Consider the following 20,680-nt stretch of genomic DNA (forward strand, 5'->3'; position numbering starts at 1 on the left):
TTCACTCACGGGCGATGAGCGCCGCTCGAGTCACCGGGATCCGGCCATCGCTCGAGCCACCGAGCAGCAGCAGCCGTAGAGCAGCGGCAGCCGGACCCGAGCAGTGGGAGAGCGCAGCGTCCCCTCCTCCGCCCGCGACACTTCCAGCTTGGGACTGGTGTGGAGGGTAAAGTGGATGAGGATGCGCAGGAGGAGGAGGAGGCTGAGGAGCATGACATTCCGGAGCTGTAGAGTGTGGGTGAAACCCTGACTGAGGTAGGGCTTGCAAAACTTGGTGTGTGAAGGACGTGTTCCGTCCCTCGCTCAGACTGGGTCCCAGCTTCCACAATATTAACCCAGTGTGACGTCAACGAGATGTAGCGGCCTTGCCCACATGCACTTGTCCACGTGTCTGTGGTTAGGTGGACTTTGGCTGAAACAGCGTTGTTCAGGGCACGTGTGATGTTTTGTGACACGTGGTTATGCAATGCGGGGACGGCACACCGGGACAAATAGTGGCGGCTGGGGACCGAGTAACGTGGGACAGCTGCCACCATCAGGTCGCGGAATGCTTCTGTCTCAACCAGCCTAAAAGGCAACATTTCCAGCGCAAGCAGTCGCGAAATGTTAGCATTTAGAAGTGTGGCATGTGGGGCGTTGGCAGTGTATTTGCGCCTGCGTTCAAAGGTTTGCTGAATGGATAACTGAACGCTGCGCTGGGACAAGGACGTGCTTGATGATGGTGTTATTTCTGCGTGGGCAACTGCAGGTGCAGGGCCGGAGGAGGCTTGTTCGCGGGCAGCATGGACAGGGGATTGGCTCGCATGCACAACAAGCGAAGACGTAGCAGTGACATCAGCAAGCACTGCTCCTCGACTCTGTTGTACATCCCACAAAGTCGGGTGCTTGGCTGACATGTGCCTGATCATGCTGGTGGTGGTCAGGCTGCTAGTTTTGGTACCCCTGCTGATGCTGGCATGGCAGGTGTTGCAAATGGCCTTTTTAGAATCATCTGGAGCAAACTTAAAAAACTGCCAGACTCGGGAAGACCTAACATTTGTACAGGCACCTTGTGTCGTGTTGTTCAGGGGAACAGTTGCCTGACGTCTGCCTGGGGCCACCACCCTGCTTCTTACTGCCTGTTGGGATTCTACGCCTCCCTCCCCCTGTGCACTGCTGTCCTCGCTCTGCATATCCTCCTGCCAGGTTGGGTCAGTTACTGGATCATCCACCACGTCGTCATCCTCTTCCGCACCCTGCTCCTCCTGACTTCCTGACAATTGTGTCTCATCATCGTCCACCCCTTGTTGAGACACGTTGCCAACTTCGTGAGAACGTGGCTGCTCAAATATTTGGGCATCTGTACATACAATCTCGTCATGGCCCACTTCAACAGGAGCTGGCGAGAGGCCAGAATGTGTGAATGGAAACGTAAACGAACAGCTCTTCCGAGTGTCCAAGTGTGGTATCAGTAATGTCCGTGGACGTGTACTCGGCCTGGTGGTAGGAAGGAGGATCAGGTTCTGAATGTGCGGTGCAGTATCACGGCTACTGACACTTGACCGTGTGGAAGACAGAGTGTTTGTGGTGGTGCCAATCTGACTGGAAGCATTATCCGCTATCCAACTAACAACCTGTTGACACTGGTCTTGGTTCAAGAGTGGTGTACTGCTGCGGTCCCCAAGAATTTGGGACAGGACGTGCGAGCGAGTAGATGTGGCCCTTTGTTGTGGCGAAATTAGAGCTTGCACACGACCTCGGTCTCAGCCTGCACCACCATCACGTCCACTTCCTTGTTCGTTGACAACGCCCTTGCGCATTTTGCAATGCTGTGCTGATGTGTATTCACTGAACTTGTGCGTTATATCCAAGTTTTTGCAAAACGCACACAAGTGCAGCGGAAAGCTGCCACCAACAGGCACACACGTGCGGTTTTTAAATGCAAGCACGGAGGCACTAAGAACCTAACAGGTCTCTATCCAGGGACAACGTGGAGCCTCCCAATTTTTGGGTGCCCTACCAAAGGGCTATACTACAATAGACCCACTTCCTTACAATAGGCACTTCAGGTTTACAGGCCCTCATGCACGTCTCTATCCAGGGACAACGTGGAGCCTCCCAATTTTTGGCTGCCCTGCCTAAGGGCTATACTACAATAGACCCACTTCCTTACAATGGGCACTTCAGGTTTACAGGCCCTCATGCACGTCTGTATGCAGGGGCATTGGTGAACCTCACAATTTTGGACTGCCCTGGCAAAGGAAAATACTACAAAAGACTCACTTCCTCAAAATGGGCACATTAGACTCAGAGGCCTTTATGTACGTCTCTTCTCAGGGACATCGGAGTGCCACACAATGTTTTACGTAAAATCTTTCATGTATTAATCTCAAAACGTAACATACATTAGCTCTATCTCACTATTGGGTATGTGCCCTTAACATTTCCGCCATGAAAATTCATTTTGGTGTCATTTTTGAAGGTTTTCTGGTGAGTCCGTAAAAATGGCGTAAAACGCGGACAAAATTGTTCACAGCTGTGACTTTTGAGTGATAAATGCTTCAAGGGGTCTTCCCCATGCTGTTGCCATGTCATTTAAGCACTCTTCTGAGACTTTTGTGCCATTTTTAGGGTTTCTACATGCTGCCGGGGGTCATTTCACAAAAATACTCCGGTCTCCCATAGGATAACATTGGGCTCGGTGCTCGGGCCGAGTACACGAGTATCTTGGGATGCTCGGCCCGAGCCTCGAGCACCCGAGCTTTTTAGTACTCGCTCATCACTAAAGGGAACCGGTCATCAGAAATTTAGCTTTCAACCTAAAGGTTTCCCCCTCTGCAGCTCCTGGGCTGCATTCTAGTAAGGTTTCTATACTTTTTGTGCCCCCTTTTAAACCAAAATAAATACTTTATAAAACTGTACCTTTCGGTTTGAAAATCTTGTAAATCGTCCATGGGGGTGGGCCGTGTGGCATCCGTTGCCGTCCCCCATACTTCAAATCATCCCTCAGGACGCCGCCCACTGCGCCCAAGGTCCCGTGCACGCCGGGACACCTGGTGACGTGGTCGCACGCACGAGAGTATGGGCGGCGCTGTGATTGCATCGCAAGTGCCCGCCCATACTCTCGTGCCCGCCCTTTCCCCACTGCCTCCAGCGTTTTGCGCCGGCCCGACGTCACCTCCTTCCCATCGTACCCTGCAGCAGGAAATAGATGGGAGGAGCGGAGCAGGCCACTACAGGAGAAGCGGAGGATCTGAGCGACGTACAGAGGGGAGAGCGCGCCCACGAGAGTATGGGCGTGCACTTGCGATGCAATCACAGCGCTGCCCATACTCTCGTGCTTGCGACCACGTCACCAGGTGTCCCGGCGTGCACGGGACCTCGGGCGCAGTGGGCGGCATCCTGAGGGATGATTTGAAGCGTGGGGGGACGGCGTAAGATACAGCAACGGACGCCACACGGCCCGCCCCCATGGACGATTTACAAGATTTTCAAACCGAAAGGTACAGTTTTATAAAGTATTTATTTTGGTTTAAAAGGGGGCACAAAAAGTATAGAAACCTTACTAGAATGCAGCCCAGGAGCTGCAGAGGGGGAAACATTTAGGTTGAAAGCCAAATTTCTGATGACAGGTTCCCTTTAAAGTGACATGTGCAAGCGGGACAGCAGATAATAAGAAATAATACCTATGAAGTCCTGGAATGAAAAAAGGCTCTCACAGGCAGTAGCATACAGTCCCAATGATTAACAGAGCCAGCGCTGCAAATGGTATAGGCAAGGTGACGTGTGCAATATAGCCAAGAATCCCTGAATGTGCCAATTTAACAAATATTAGCCAAAGTTACCTATGGATGTCCAGTGTGCGCGTGAGTCAACATCTCCAACGTACGTTTCAGCATACCTTCTTCAGGGTATGAAAGAGTGCCATGTGTTGTGCAGGGAGGGTTTATTTTTTTTGCACATCATTTTTTATTAAATTGGGATGATTGTCTGCATATTGTTACCTGCTATATACAAAATCGTGCGTCTTCCTATTGATTTTCATTGTATTCATTATGTTTTTACTTGCACCTGGTTCCTTTACAATTATCAATAAAATATTTGAATTATTTACTTGAGACCTTATGAAGGTTTTTCTTTTCGTTGAATATGTGTTGATGGTTCCGATTGGTCTAGAAAAACAACATATAAATATCCTTGTTCTGGCACTAATTTGATTTGGTCTCTACACTATTGTGGTTTATTATGTGCCTTTTTTCCCTGTTTGTCTCTAAAGTATTAAGAAAGAACATTTTATTTATAATAAAGTAATCTTTTCCAATTTCTTTTCAGCCCCTTTAAATGAGAAGGCTTTGTAGAAATATGGTTGCTATCCCTAAACATTTCACAGGGAATTTTTGTTCAACTCCTTCAATTTAACCTGATGGTCTATGCTTCAGTTGCATCTCAGTATGGATGAGTGGACCCTTGGATGCCCTGGGTTGTGCAGAACTATAGTTAAAAGCTTGGAACGGTACTTGAACTTGACCCCGAACCCCTTAGAAGTCAATGGAGACCCAAACCTTGGTGCTGTAAAATGGTCATAGTAAGGGTTTGGGGGCTGCAAAAGGAAGAAACAAGGGGGTAAGCGCAGGACAATTGCCCTGCAAACAAATTTGGATAGGGAAAGGACTTAAGGGGTTCTGTCACCATAGTAGTCTGGTTAAATAAGGAAGTAAATTCATAAAATACAAATTTCAAGAGTGCTCCTAAAGATCCCGTTTTCAGAATTCTTTCACAGACCCAAAATTTTAAGAGTGACGCCACAAAACCTGTTTTCAGAGTTCCCCCACAGAGCAAAAATGTTAGGTCCCCCACAGAGGACACACAACCTCTTTAAAATAACAATACAAAAAAAAATATTGAACCAAGAGGCAGAGGTCCAAGTAGAGGTTGAGTAGGAGGTTAAGGTGGATGTGGCAGTGTAAATGAAAGGTTTAGAAGAGGTAGACAATTTTTTTCCTTTTTTTTTAAATTAATTTGGGGAGACTCCAAACATTTGGAATGGCAAATAGAACAAAAACTGCGGTGGAGTATAACAATGACTGGATGCGGCTACTATACTTCTTTAGTCAGCCAAACCTACGGGCAAGTCCTGTGGGATCCAAGCGTGGTTCATTTTAGTGAAAGCAAGCTTGCCCACGTTGGATGTGGATAGGCCAATGTGCCCGTTTGTGATCACACCTTTTGCAGTGCTTAACACAAGTTCCGACAATACACTTGCCGCAGGGCAGGCCAGCACGTCTAAGGCATAAATTCCAAGGTCAGGCCATATGGCTAGTTTGGAGATCCATAAGTTAAATGGGGCGGACCAATCACTCAGTACGTGGAGATGTGTGGACACACACTGTTCCACTCTTCTACTTCTGTACCAACACACTCATCTGCCAACCCAGCAAATCTGGGGTGTGCCAGATCAGGACTATAGCCTTTCTGACACCCTTCGCTCTATACCACTTTCTAAAGGAGCATTTACACTACACGGTTATTGTGCACAGGAATACGACAAGCAAGCAAATTATTTTTCCCAGGGTGAAATGATCTTTTGGTGTGCCCTTAAAAGGACTTCATATAGAATGACTATTCAAACAAAGTACAGCCGCTCGGTTCACCATTGCAGTACTAATAATTTTAATGCACTGTCTCACCTGCTCGTTTTCCTTCCATTTCCACCCTTCCCTCTTCTTTGATAGCTCTAGTTTCATAGAGCCAGAGAAGGGTGGAGATGGATGGGAAGTAAGGAGGTGTGAAGGCGCACTTAACTGTTTGGCCATGCCATGGTGCACTAAGCTCCTGTACTTGGTTTGGACAGTCATTTTGTGCTGAAAGAGATCCTTTAGGATCATTGTTCTTGTTTACACAGCACAATGTTCTACCAAGAACAATGATAGATTGTTCAGAGCACACCTGAACAACAATTTGCTTGTGTAAGCAAGCAATTAAACAACATGTTTTGTGGTCAGCGGTCATTTAACACATTACATAACTCGCCCTGCTAGGTGCCTCATTTCCTGTAGCTCCATACTATAACCCCCTACACCAGTGTTGCAAGCTACAGTCTTAAGGTCCAGTCACACTAAGCAACTTACCAGCGATCCCAACAACGATAGGGATCGCTGGTAAGTTGCTAGGAGGTTGCTGGTGAGCTGTCACACTGCGACGCTCCAGCGATCCCACCAGCAACCTAACCTGGCAGGGATCGCTGGAGCGTGGCTACACGAGTTGCTGGTGAGCTCACCAGCAACCAGTGACCAGCCCCCAGTCTCCTAGTTACAGCACACATCAGGTTAATTAACCCGATGTGTGCTGCAGCTAAATGTGCACAGAGCAGGGAGCAGCGCACCCTGAGCGCTGGCTCCTTGCTCTCCTAGTTACAGCACACATCGGGTTAATTGCCTGATGTGTGCTGCAGCTAAATGTGCATAGAGCAGGGAGCAGCGCACACTGCTTAGTGCTGGCTCCTTGCTCTCCTAGTTACAGCACACATCGGGTTAATTACCTGATGTGTGCTGCAGCTACATGTGCACAGAGCAGGAGCCGGCAGCACAGGCAGTGAGAGCGGAGGAGGCTGGTATCAAAGGTAAATATCGGGTAACCAAGGACAGGGCTTCTTGGTTACCCGATGTTTACATTGGTTACCAGCCTCCGCAGAAGCCGGCTCCTGCTGCCTGCACATTTAGTTGTTGCTGTCTCGCTGTCACACACAGCGATCTGTGCTTCACAGCAGGACAGCAACAACTAAAAAATGGCCCAGGACATTCAGCAACAACCAACGACCTCACAGCAGGGGCCAGGTTGTTGCTGGATGTCACACACAGCAACATCGCTAGCAACGTCACAAAAGTTGTTCGTTACCAGCGATGTTGCTAGCGATGTTGCTTAGTGTGACGGGGCCTTTAGATCCAATATCTGAACTTCCACATATAGAAATATGCAGAGAATTATGAACCCTTAAATGGCTTGTCAAGGATAACAAGTTGCATTCTGGGTGGTATTGTCCATATGGAGCATAATTTACTAATGGAGACTGCACAAACACCAGAATGTATTGAAAGATAATTAGTGACTTTCTAAAGTCCTTGATCTTAAAGTCACACATTTTAGCCAAAACACTCACAAGCATGCTTTTTCAGATGTTTTTGAAGATACTTTTTGGCCCTTACCTATATTACAGCCTGCAGCTCACCACAGTGTTTGTATGCCTGGTGTCATTGTTGCATTAGAACGGACATTGCACCAGGCCTACTAATTATAAGCGCCGATGATGACAGCAGGTAGTCGGAGGTTCTCAGAGCTCTGATGTGGCAGCCACGGATTACTGGTGTGATGGCCAGACCAGAGTCATGCAATTTTTTCTCAACTCTACTATTAACCACTAAACGGAACCTAATACCTAATCAAATGGTGGTACCATGTCTGTCCACCCAATTTGCTATGAATATGTTAGATAGTTTAATTGGTATCTTCATTAATGCCTTGAGCTGCATCAGGATGTTTGTCTATAATGTCTACTGTCAACACCATATTAATAGCTGCATAAGAATCACTAAGGCAGGGTAAATCCCATTAATGTATTACAGTAAAGCTACTTATTGCAGAGAAATGCACGCTCTACCTTTGCATTCTATTTTAAGCTGGACATAAAACACAGCCCCATCCACTACTAACCGTTTGCACCACTATGCCTTCATTAGGGTGCTTTCATTTGTTGCTATATAAAATTGAATGATTTTTCGGAATCTGCTAACTATACATGTTCTACAATTAAAGGATCATCATCATCCCTATTTTTTGCATGAGCAATCTGATAATGATGGGATGCAGCAAAACAATTACATAATGGGAGCCCATTATGCTACCCTCTCTGAGGACTGTAATCATGGTACAACATGTGCCCTAAAACGGTTGTACATAACTACCACCACATTTATTATGTATTGCAGCCACTTTCTGTGGATTGTGTCTTTTTACAAAAGGACAGTGAACTTCTCGGGTGGATAATCTTCATACACGCTGAGATTCAGCGTTTGGTCTCATCAGTTGTGATTCTCTGAATGAATTGAACAACCGCACCATATAGATTAAAGCACTTTGTCGATTTTTATTGTTAAATAAACGTTATAATCTGCATTATTCAACTTTTTACAGCTACATTAACAATGTGCAAATAGTCAGAAAAATCAATTCCTGTAAACAAAATGACTGTTAAATATCTTTCACAGAAAACAAAAAAAAAGGTAAGTTATTCAAACTCTGGAACGTTCCATCAAATCAGAACAGTAGTGAACAAGTTAACTTCTTAAAAAGATTTCTATAGGCATATCCGTTATTGCTTCTTAAAGCTGTGTGGCGGGCTATGGAGAGATTAGTTAGATTTAGAAAGCTCAACAAGGTATTCCGACATCAGGTCATGAATCCAGATATCCGTATCTGGTAAAGTGGTGTCCACTATGTAAGCCACTACCTTCCGATCCCATGGGTTGGTGCTTTCATGAATATCTTGTATAAGTGCTACAAGAGGCTTCTTTTCCACATGGTTTCTAAACACGATCGCTGCTTCTTCAGACCACTGCTCACACTTGACACCTAGTGAAAAAAATTGAAAACATTTACAGCGATATCCTTCACTATTTAACAGTGAGCCACTTTTTGCAAAAAGATCAGGATGCCTCACATAGTCCACTCAAATAAGGGAACCATCTAAATTTTGCAACAGTTCTCCATTTTAGTAAATGGGATGAGTTCTACAGATTAGTATGAAACCCTCACCAGTCGAAAAGATTCAGAAGTCTTAAGCCTGCCATACACAGTCAGAAGTTGGCTCTCCCATACACTGGCGTGGTCGTTTGGTTAAGCACTCCTGTATTATATCCCCTTACAATAATGGTCTGAGGCTCCCATACTCAATGTCAACCAAACCCGTATACAGTGGAACCTTGGTTTACAACCACAATACGTTCTGGGAGTGTGCTGGTAAACAAAGTTGCTCATCTAGCAAAGCAAAATTTTCCATAGGAAATAATGCAAGCTCAAAAAATTCGTTCCACAACTTGTTCAATGTCCCATCCTGGTCCCCTATTGTGCCATTTCACACACGCACAAACACACACACATATTATGCTCACCTTACCTTCCGTTACATCGCCGGCCTCACGGTTCTTGTAGTTCGCCGATACAGGATGTGTATCGGGTAACAATCGCGACCAATGCCACGGAGTTCCGCTGCTAGAACGCTGACGTTAAAGGCAGGATACGCTTGCCTCTGATTGGCCAGCGTGCTGCCTTTAAGTAGCGGCTGACAGAGGAAGTTCCTCCATCGTCGCGATTGTTACCCGATACACATCCTGTACCAGCAAACTACAAGAACAATGAGGCAGGCGATGGAACGGAAGGTAAGGTGAGCATAATGTGTGCGTGTTTGTGCGGACTGCAAGAGCAAGTCAGAGCGCGGTTAAAGTACAGAACCGGAAGTGTGTGCGGTGAGTATTTACTCGTACAGCAAAGCATTGCTCGTAAACGGAGTTACAAATTTACAGCAAGCTTTGCTTGTATAGCGAAATGCTCGCAAACCGGGTTACTCGTAAATTAAGGTTCCACTGTATTATGGGCTCTCCCCACATTGGTCTAATGTGTATGGGGTTCTTTAATAGATATCCACATGTGAAAGGATTTTTTTTTCCTTTTAGTAGTGAACTCGTAGGATGCATTCACACAGTGTCTAGTCAGGTGCCTAGTCGGCCTTGCTAGTTTGACTGTCAACAAGGATATGTCAATATGTAACAGCTGCAGGCTGGTCAAAGAATGTATATGTATTAAGTGTTTGTTTTTTTTTGTTAGTTTTTTTTTAAAACTAAAACAAAGAAAAAAGATAAAAAAAACCAAAAACAGTTAAAGAGGTTTGTCCAGGCTTGGAATAAAAATCTGCAGTCACTATTTGACTGCTGAATTGCCCCGCTTCCTTGGTATTGCCAGTATGGGCAGGCGGTCACGTCACTGCATGTATGCAATCTGTATGCTTGCAATTGCGCTGAATAGACCAGTTTGGCTTCTGCCAATAGAAGCGAATTGACAGAAGCTGGACATGTCTAGTTGGCATGTTTTCACTCATGCTGGCACTGGCAATACTGGGGAAACGTGACAGCATACGCACTGCACCTTATCACAATTTAGTAGTCTGCACTCACACAGAGTGACTGCAGACTTTTGTCCCAAGCCTGGAACACCCATTTAATCAAACTAAATGGAATCAGCATGGACACCAGTGCAGCTAAACATACTACACAGACAATAATGCAGAGCTTCTGACCCCCCTTTTTTTTAGTCAAATTAAAGATTACACAAAGCAAGCTACTTACCTGCTAGCTGACTTGTTACAGCCTGGAATGGTAATTGCCTGAATTTATCCATTAAAGGCTGGACCTGTCTGGAATTCACAAGCTCATGCCGGCCGAAGTCAAGCTCATACACAGATACAAGACCATTTGTAAGGATTCCTCTCAAAAGTACCCTGTACCACCTAGATACAAAAACAAAAAAAAGAAATAAAAATACTATGTTAGGTACATACCTTCTAAGAAATATTTATGCTATGGCCAAAATAAAATGTGTTTTTATATCCCAGACTCCTAAAAACCATTGTAAATATGCTGATACTGAAACCTCCATGTACACGGCACAATGTGAGGTGCTTTACGCCAGCAGATTATTGATATTTGTTCTTTATCTGGATAGATGTTCAAATATTAAAAGGGGATCTGTTACGTGGTCCATGCTGCCTCACCATAGTGTGAGTTAAAGGGGTTGCCCAGTTTATTATAACAATATAACATAATACATGTTCTTCTCCATTTTCTGAAGCCTTCCTCAGGCAATACAGAGCTCCTGTAGAACATGCCCCTCCATCAGAAATGAAAAGCTGTGCAGTCTGAGGAAGGCTGCTTTAACAATCGTGGGAAGAAATTTTATACGGCTTTAAGGGGATGTCCCAAAAGTAAGCACTGTTTAAATCGATAATGAAAAATTAAGAATTTTCACAACTGGAGGGGCTTAGCTACTGTTAACAACGAAATGGAGGATATGTCAATATGCTATACTGATGCCACTGGCAGGGCCTCTTGCACGCTGCTGATTTGTATCATGCTAGTCTCTCTATTTCCTTTTATCTAAATTGCAATGTATGTACTATAGAATGGGATGTGCTCACCTCAAATCACACCAGCGCACTACAACAAGCTTGGTAACAGTACATAAAAACTAAAAAAAAACCAAAAACACTGAGCTCATCATACACCACTGTTTGTTTCTTTTTAGTTTAATTTTTTTTTAGACGAGCTCAAATTTCCCCTGCTAAAGCACACATTGCTACTTAGACGAAAAAGACAGGCAGAGTAAGGCTGCTTTCACACTACGTTGTTTTGCAAAGAAAAACGCATGCAAACGCATGTGTTATTTTGCAGGATCCTGTCACTTTAAGTTTATGGGCGGGCATTGAAGTCATGTGATCGGGAGTGAGGGGAAGTGAACGTGAAAGACTGGGAGCCGACATTGACAGCTGCAGAGGCTCGTAACCAAGGTAAACATCGGGTAACTTGCTTGGATACCTGATATTTACCTTGGTTACGAGCATCTGCAGCTGCTAGGAGCAGGGATGCCTGCTCCCTGCACACATAACCAAGGTAAACATCGGGTAACTAACAGGGGGGGATAGAGAGACTGATCACGCGAGGCTGGTTTTTGGGCATGCTCAGTAGAGCAAGCAGGATCCTGTCTATCAGCATGCCAGCGTTCACATACGTTTGCGTGCAGTATAGTCAGGATCCAGCAATTTGCAGTATTTGGACGCAGCTCAAAAACGCTACAAGTAGCATTTTTGAAAAAAGTTAAAAAACTGCGAGTCACTGGATCCTACTATAACGCACGCAAATACAGGTGAACGCATGTTGACGCGAGTCCATTGCAAATGCATTGAAATGAAAACGCATTTGCACTGGATCAGTTTTTGCGTTAAAAAACGTTCATGACGCATGTTAAAAAAAGTTGTGTGAAAGCACCCTAATGCGATAGAAATCAAGCCCTTGCCAGCGGCATCAGTTGAGTATATTCACTTAGTTTATTAACCTCACAGAAGGGTGGATAAGTAAATACTCTACTGATGCCGCTGGCTTTCTACCGGTCCCTTTCCTCCAAGTATTGACAATATGTGTTATAGAAGAGGACCTTCGGGCTCATCTCAATAAATCACACCAGTGTTGTACATTGAGCTCAGAGGCTGGATATATACGCTGTCTTTTCAGGTTACATGTCCAGCCACTAAGCTCGTTGTACAGCACTGGTGTGATTTATTGAGATGAGCCCAACAATCCCCATATAGCACATTCTATCGCTACTTAGAAGAAAGGTACAGGCAGATAAGAGTGCCGCAATACAAATCGGCAGCATGGAATAGCCCGTGCATCAGTAGAGAATAGTCACAACCTATTTTCTGTGAGAACAACAAGTAACTCTACAGGGTTGGGCAGAGATAGTTCTAAAAAGATACATCAGGGGTCCTATTGTAAGAATTTTTTATTTTTTTTTTAAACACATTCAATCCTTAAAGAGCTTACAATTTTATTAAAGGCGGGGTCGATTGTTTTGAATATCTTGTAATATACTCCACAATAGAGACTCCAGGACTGAGGTTATGACGAAGAGGCATTTAGCTTTGAAACGCGTAAAATTGCTACATGTCAGTTTTTCGTGCTTGATTTTCATGTTCTTTATTTCATCCTTTTAGTCTGAAGAAATAAAAGTCCAATTTTTTAAGAATTTCTGGATTTTCTACTGTGGATCTCTTCTCAAACCTTTCACCGTTGTACACTTTTGAAAAAGCGAGCTGGATTTTTCCTTTTCATCAGATAAATGTGTAGTGTACTGTAGGACCAGTCCACCGCAAAAAGGAAAAACAACCCCTTTTTATATGGAATTCTGTAGTGATTTATTTCCTCCCTTTTCCCTATGATTGCGCTACAGAGAAAGTGAACATTTACAGCCAGGTTTCCATACAGGTTACGCTGGCAGGAAACTAGCCAGGTCTTTCACCGGGAAGGAACAACCACGGGAAGGGCAGTCTCCAGTCAAGGAGACCACCTATGCCAAACATGGTATCCATCCACAGACAGCCGTTTCGGGGTATTTGCCCCTCATCAGTGTGGAGTAGGAATCTGGCTAGTGGGACATTGCCTAGTAAAAGACTATGTGAGCAAGGATGGTTGACCTTAGGGAGATCAACATCCACCACTGCGGAGACACCATCACGTGTTTCTCAACGCAGTGATTCTAGAGCAATGCCCCCTGGGAAATATTCAAAGCAAGAAGGCCTGCGGAGACACCATCACATGTTTCTCAACGCTGGCAGGAAACTAGCCAGGTCTTTCACCGGGAAGGAACAACCACGGGAAGGGCAGTCTCCAGTCAAGGAGACCACCTATGCCAAACATGGTATCCATCCACAGACAGCCGTTTCGGGGTATTTGCCCCTCATCAGTGTGGTCTTTTACTAGGCAATGTCCCACTAGCCAGATTCCTACTCCACACTGATGAGGGGCAAATACCCCGAAACGGCTGTCTGTGGATGGATACCATGTTTGGCATAGGTGGTCTCCTTGACTGGAGACTGCCCTTCCCGTGGTTGTTCCTTCCCGGTGAAAGACCTGGCTAGTTTCCTGCCAGCGTTGAGAAACATGTGATGGTGTCTCCGCAGGCCTTCTTGCTTTGAATATTTCCCAGGGGGCAGTGCTCTAGAATCACTGCGTTAAGAAACACGTGATGGTGTCTCCGCAGTGGTGGATGTTGATCTCCCTAAGGTCAACCATCCTTGCTTCCATACAGGTTACGTCTGGTCATTGGGAGCTTGAGCAGAAAACCCCCCAAATCAAAACCAAAATTCTTTGTGATCAGTTTAATTTTCAAGGAACACTTTCAACAGGTAAGGATTGTCCAAAGCAGATAACCACCTTGATCTTATTCCCTGAGTAAAGGTGGTGTCACACACAGCGACAACGAAGTCGCTGCTACGTCACCATTTTCTGTGACGTAGCAGCGACGTCCCGTCGCTGTCGCTGTGTGTGACATCCAGCAACGAGCTGGCCCCTGCTGTGAGGTCGCCGGTCGTTGCTGAATGTCCTGCTTCCTTTTTTGCTCGTCGCTCTCCCGCTGTGAAACACACAGCGAGAGAGCAACAACTGAATGTGCAGGGAGCCGGCTTCTGGCAGCCTGCGGTAAGCTGTAACCACGGTAAACATTGGGTAACCAAGAAGCCCTTTCCTTGGTTACCCGATATTTACATTAGTTACTAGCACCGCAGCTCTCACGCTGCCAGTGCCGGCTCCCTGCACACAGCCAGAGTACACATCGGATTAATTACCCGATGTGTACTCCAGCTACGTGAGCAGGGAGCCGGCACTGGCAGCGTGAGAGCACACCGCTGGCTCCCTGCACACGTAGTCGGAGTACACATCGGGTAATTAACCCGATGTGTACCGTGGCTAGGAGAGCAGGGAGCCAGCGCCAAGCGTGTGCGCTGGTAACCAAGGTAAATATCGGGTAATTGTTACCCGATATTTACCTTAGTTACCAAGCGCAGCATAGCTTCCACAGCGATGCGTGTCGTTATGATCGCTGCTGCGTCTGCTGTGTTTGACAGCTAAGCAGCGATCATAACAGCGACTTACTACGTCGCTGTTGCGTCACAGAAAATGGTGACGTAACAGTGATGTCGTAGTTGCTGTCACTATGTGTGAACCCAGCTTAAACCTCTTACTGCTCTAGGCTATGGTCAAACGTTGCATTTATGCTGCTTTTTTCTGCTGCCAAAAAAGCAGGTTTCCTGACTCTTGCTGCTTTTCTTATAGAGTTTTTTTTTTTTTACGATCCCTATTTCCACCTTGCAAGAAGAAACAATCTTTGAATTGTTTAGGCCACCAATGCAAGACATATTTGAAACCACATTTTTTTTTTATAGAAAAAGGGACAACTAGATCAAATGGTTTACGGGGTAAAAGGTTTTTTTTTAGGTCTGAAAAAAATTAAAAAAAAAAAAAAAAAAAGAAGAAACCATGATCTAAGGTTACATGGGTTCATGAAATGAAAGATAGCCGAGGGAGTTGAATTGATGCATTGTTTGCCCTACCAATGTGTGAAAGTATTCAGTGTTTATTTTCACATAATGGTAAGGCATACAGTTGGTAGGGCACTGTGTACTCTAACTCCTCTCACTACTTTAATTATCACTTATACAGAGTTATAAGAAACATCTATGATCATGTGAGAAGAGAATACCAAGACATTATGCTTTATACTAGGGGGAGAGAAAGAAAAAAAAAAAAAAAGATTTTACATCCTGATTTTTCTACGTTTTATTCACCAAAAGCGTTGCAACAACTGATAGCACTGTTTTTGCACTTACTCATTGCTTTCTATGGGTGAAATACTTGCGATGCGGCTTCTTTAAAGGGAACCTGTCACCACTTTTTTGGTGTATAAGCTGCGGCCACCACCACTGGGCTCTTATATACAGCATTCTAACATGTTGTATACAAGAGCCCAGGCCGCTGTGAGAACATAAAAAACACTTTATAATACTTACCTAACGGTCGTGCTGTGAGCCTTATGGGCGTCTCCATTGTCCAGTGCTGACGCCGCCTCTTTAGGCCATCTTTGATCTCCTTCTCTAGCCGCGGTGCATGACGCGTCCAACGTCATAGACACTCGCCGGCATTCAGGTCCTCAGAAGGGCAGATCAAAGTATTGTAGTGCGCCTGCGCAGGACCGGCGACTGTGTAGGACGTAGACGCGTCATGCACACAGGCTTCAGAAAGAGGATGAAGATGGCCGAAAGAGGAGGCGCCGGCACCGGACAACGGAGACGCCCATAAGGCCCTCAGCGCGACCGTTAGAAAACACTTTATAATACATACCTACGTTCTCACAGCGGCCTGGGCTCTTATATACAGCTTGTTAGAATGCTGTATATAAGAGACCGGTGGTGGCCGCAGCTTATATGCCAAAAAATTGGTGACAGGTTCCCTTTAAATAAATGTAGCAGTTTTCCATTTCAGTCACGAAATAAAAGGAATTGTGTGTATGAGATTTCTGAAATATCATAGCTTTTGCTGGTACTGTAAAAAGAAGCTTTGCTTTGTATAAAACTCAGGAATAATTGCAGAAAAAATGCAGTGTGAGAACATAGCCTAAGGTTCCTCCTTCCTCCCCCCCAGCAAGTAACAGAAAAGTACTTACTTGTTATCCACCTTTGCAGCATAGAGTTTATTCTTCTCCATATCCGTCTGCTTCTCTTCAGTAGTGCTGTAGTGTAAGAGCATTTCCTCCATAAGCACCTCTAACTTGTGCAATTCCTGCCAAGGCTGGATGACAAAATGGCCAGGATGGCAAGCCACAGATACGAAGACGTCAATGTGTGCACCAGACCTGGGCAGAGGTAGTGGTGGTGGCAACTCCATGGAAGGGCCGGTGGTGCCTTGTTCTGCAGCTAGTTTCTTTGTTACATTGCTCTGTTCTTTCTGGGTCACTGCTACTTGTGTTCCAGAATCTCCTCCGCTCTTTGACAAGTTAGAGGCAGTACTGGACAATATGTTCTTCTGCTGTTTCCACAACTCTTCACTTGTAATTAGGCGATTTATGCTACGTTCGGGATCAAGAGAGGCCCTTGATGTGAAGAGATAAACGTACACCATGTTTTTGGATTCATCTATTTTCACTACCTGTGAAGAGCACAACAAAATAGAAACCAAATCAGGAGATAAAATTAAAATTACAGTGTGCAAATTACAGTATGACAACTAGTGTTGAGAAATGGTTTTCCTTTAGTTATTTACTACAGTGAGGATTATTACTAGATTGAAAAGCTCATATTTAAAAGGGAACCTGTCACAATTCATGCTGACCAAACTAAAGCTGCATGAAATTCTCCAGCGTTCCAGAGAAAAACAGTGTAAGGCTATGTGCCCACGCTGCGGAAAATTTGCTGAGATTTGTTCGCGGAAAATCCGCGGATTTTTCAAAAATCCGCAGTACAGCGAGTCCCCAGCCATTTCTATGGCATTTTGGAACTGCTGTGCCCATGCTGCATTTTTTTCTGCAGCGGAAATAATGCGGATTTCCCTGCAGAAAAATCTGCAGCATGTCAATTATTCCTGCGGATTTTCCCTTACTTAGCTGCCATGATAGCAGACACCGAAGTCACTTCCTCTAGTGCAGAGGAGCGCGATGGAGCCAGGAGAAGGAAACAGGAGGTGGGAGGGGCCTGCACGAGCTCCGGTCATGTGACAGCCGGAGCTAGTTCAGGCCCGCCCACCTTCTCCTGCAGACTGGAGACAGAAACAGACGGAAAGTGAAGTGCTGCATGATGGAGGTAAGTATGAACTCCCCGATCACTGCAGCACTTGTTCTGCATGGAGGATGCAGTGCCCAAGCCATGGTACTGTATCCTCAATGCAGAATGACCACAGCATATCCGCAGGACATTCTGCAATAAAACTGCAGCATAAAAACAAAGTTGTGCTGCGGTTTTCTGGGAGCTCCTACGAAATGTCCTGCGGATATATCCGGTAGACACATTGCCTACAGTCCCTGACCTGATCTTAGGCTGAGACAAAACTAGACAGTCACCACAGCTCCAGATTGACCACTTTCTCCCATGTGTGTACTTAGCGAGAGACCTGCCAGTCACCTGAAGGGGTCCGTTTTTTTGCCGGAGCCAAAAAACGCTGCATGCTGCGTCCTTTCTGGCCACCAGACAACCATTTTTCACCGGGTCCGGCGGACGCGACATGCAATGTAAGGCCATCCGGTGCTAATACAAGTCTATGGGGAATAAAACGGATCCGGCGCCGGATCAGTTTTTTTGCCGGATTGTGCCTGATGCAAAAAAAAAACGATGTGTGAAAGCAGCCTAAAGCCACTTATCTCCAGATCTCAGCTGTGTTCTGGAGAAATGGAAGAGCGATCAGACTGCTGATAGTTATAGTTCCCTAGGGACCTAGTAAAATTAAAAAAAACAAACAAAACAAAAACACACATTTGGTATCACCGCGTTCAGAAACTCCCGATCAAAATATAAAACCAATTAATCTGATCGGTAAACGGAGAAGTGTCAAAAAAATTTGAAAATGCCAAAATTACATTTTTTTTGGTTGCCGCAAATTTTGCACAAAATGCAATAACAGGTGATCAAAATGTAGCATCTAGGCAAAAATGGTACCATTAAAAACGTCAGCTCGAGACACAAAAATGAGCCATCCCTGAGCCATAGATCCCGAAAAATGAGAACGCTATGGGTTTTGGAAAATGGCGCTAAAAGTATGCCACCTTTTTTGGACAAACTTGTGAATTTTATTAACCCCTTAGATAAAAGTACACCTATACATGTTTGGGGTCTACAAACTCGTACCGACCTGAGACATCACACCAACACATTACTTTTATCATATAGTGAACATGGTGAATAAAATACCCCAAAAACTATTGTGCGATCACACTTTTTGCAGTTTTTCCTGTACTTGAATTTTTTTTGCTGTTTTCCAGTACACACTATATGGTAAAACTCAGAGCATCGTTTAAAAGTACAGCTCGTCCCGCAAAAAACAAGTTACAGCTCTCGGAAGAAGGGGAGCAAAAAAGAAAAACAAAAAACGTCCGAGTGTGAAGGGGTTAAAAGAACAGAGTCTTGCTTTTTATCTGTTAAGTACTAAAATGTTCACTATGCAATTTTCTGCTTTAGTTTTTTTTCCTCCCTTTTTCCAAGAGCCATAACTTTTTTTGTTTTCTGTCAATATAGCCATATGAGGCATTGTTTTTGTGGGACAAGTTATATTTTTGAACAATACCATCCATTCTGCACTCTAGTATACTGTAAAATGGGGAAAAAAATCCAAGTGAGGTGAAATTGCAAAAAAAATGTGCAATTGCACAGTACATTTTTTTTTTTTTTTTGCCATGTTCCCTATAAGGTAAAACTGACCTGGCAGTAGGATTCTCCAGGTCAGTACGAATTCATAGATATTGAACACATAGAAGGTTTTTTTTGTTTTTTTAATTTAAGCGGTTAAAAAACAACCCATTTCGCTTTTGGCGCCATTTTACTAAAATTTTAATCTGGGTCTAAGTGATGGCCTATTTTTTGAGCCATGATCTATTTTATTGATACAATTATTGAGTAGAGATGATGTTTTGATTGTCTCTTACTGAATTTTATTGCCAACAAAACCTTTAATTCTGGAGTCTTGATTTATTTTTGTTACGCTGTTTACCAATTGGATTAATATATTTTATATTTGGATAGATTGGACATTACCGTAGCTGCGATACCAAACATGCGTACATCTGAACATTTGTGATTCCATTTTGTTTTCCAGATTTTTTTTAAAAACTTTTTTTTTCTTTTTTTCATGGCATTTACTAGTTTTCTTAGGGCAATGTAGCTGCGATAGTCAGATCACTTCTGCTGTACAGTGCAGTACGAGGGGCTACTGATAAGTCTTTGGCTTTAACCAGAAAGAAACGAGATAGGATGATGAAACTTTACATTTATTCCACATACTCTCCACTGATGTCAACACACTTCTTACATCAGTATTCCAAGTTCTGTAAGCCTAGCAAAAAGGATTGCTGTTCTGCCTCAAACAAGGCATCCGTAGCAGCCATGGCATCAGAAATGGCGTGAAATTTGGTACCCTTGAGGTGGTTTGCAAACAGTCTGAGGGAGCTAAATCTTGTGAATAAGGTGGGTGGTCAACTGGAAGCCTAGGTATGCCGTGGTCGCTTGTGCAGTGTGAGCGGAGGTGTTGTCTTGCAGGAACAAGATTCCTTTGGACAGCTGCCGCGCCTTTTGGCCTTCAGAGCTGCCTTCAATTGGTCCAAAAGTTAAGTGTAATACCTTGCATTGATAGTGGAACCCTTTTGAAGGTAGTCCACTAGCAGCATGATTCCTTATCCTAGAACACAGACGACATCACTTTAGTAGCTGATTTTTTTACACCCTGAGCTTCTTTGGACGAGGAGTGCCTCCACTCTTGACTGCTCCTTGTTTTCAGGGTTATACAAATAAATCCAAGTCTCATCCATTGTGACCAGTTGATCCAAGAAGTTCTTTTCAGTTGGGAAACGCTGACAAATGGACCGGGAGGTTTTCACTCGCATGCTTCTCTGATTTGTTGTCAAACATTTGGGGACCCACTTTGCAGATAGCTTCCTCATGTCGCACCCCCCTGACGGCATCTGCTAAACCTCAATGTCAGAGACTGACAGCAGACTTTAACAAACAGCAAAGGGAGGATCTACGATGCGGGCTTGGCGTGTGAGCCCGCCTCAAAGCAAGGGGCACTGCGTAGTGTGTACCAGTATGTCCAACTTTCTGAAGAGTTTATTTTTGATAAAAGTAAAACTATAGTTTAAGTATGATGCAGGGAAAGCGGTTGTCCTAGACCTAAGTGCAGATGATCCATCTGTAGGATAGGTCATAAATATGAGATAAACTGCTGACCATTACTGTAGTTTCTCTTTAATTCACTTGAATGGGACATAAGTGCAGCATTTACATGGTCACTAACTGTACGGTTCCTCATTGTACATGGCTTACATCTGGCCGCTGCCGGAGCAGAAATTA

The 20,680-nt window shown here is 44.6% G+C and overlaps 1 protein-coding gene across 1 annotated transcript in view; it reads right to left on the reverse strand.

Annotated features, from left to right (window-relative positions):
- Window positions 1–8,105: 8,105 nt before the first annotated feature.
- The window catches only part of TDRD7 (tudor domain containing 7), a 168,829-nt gene continuing 156,254 nt past the window's right edge, over window positions 8,106–20,680 (reverse strand). Inside the window, exons 15-17 of the mRNA XM_075316121.1 lie at window positions 16,297–16,778; window positions 10,374–10,534; window positions 8,106–8,604 (exon numbers count right to left, since the gene is read on the reverse strand). Coding sequence (XP_075172236.1) covers window positions 8,384–8,604; window positions 10,374–10,534; window positions 16,297–16,778 — 864 coding nt within the window. The 3' untranslated portion in view covers window positions 8,106–8,383. The remainder of the gene's footprint in view (window positions 8,605–10,373; window positions 10,535–16,296; window positions 16,779–20,680) is intronic.

Source organism: Anomaloglossus baeobatrachus, chromosome 1, assembly GCF_048569485.1.
Source record: "Anomaloglossus baeobatrachus isolate aAnoBae1 chromosome 1, aAnoBae1.hap1, whole genome shotgun sequence".
Lineage (NCBI taxonomy): Eukaryota > Metazoa > Chordata > Amphibia > Anura > Aromobatidae > Anomaloglossus > Anomaloglossus baeobatrachus.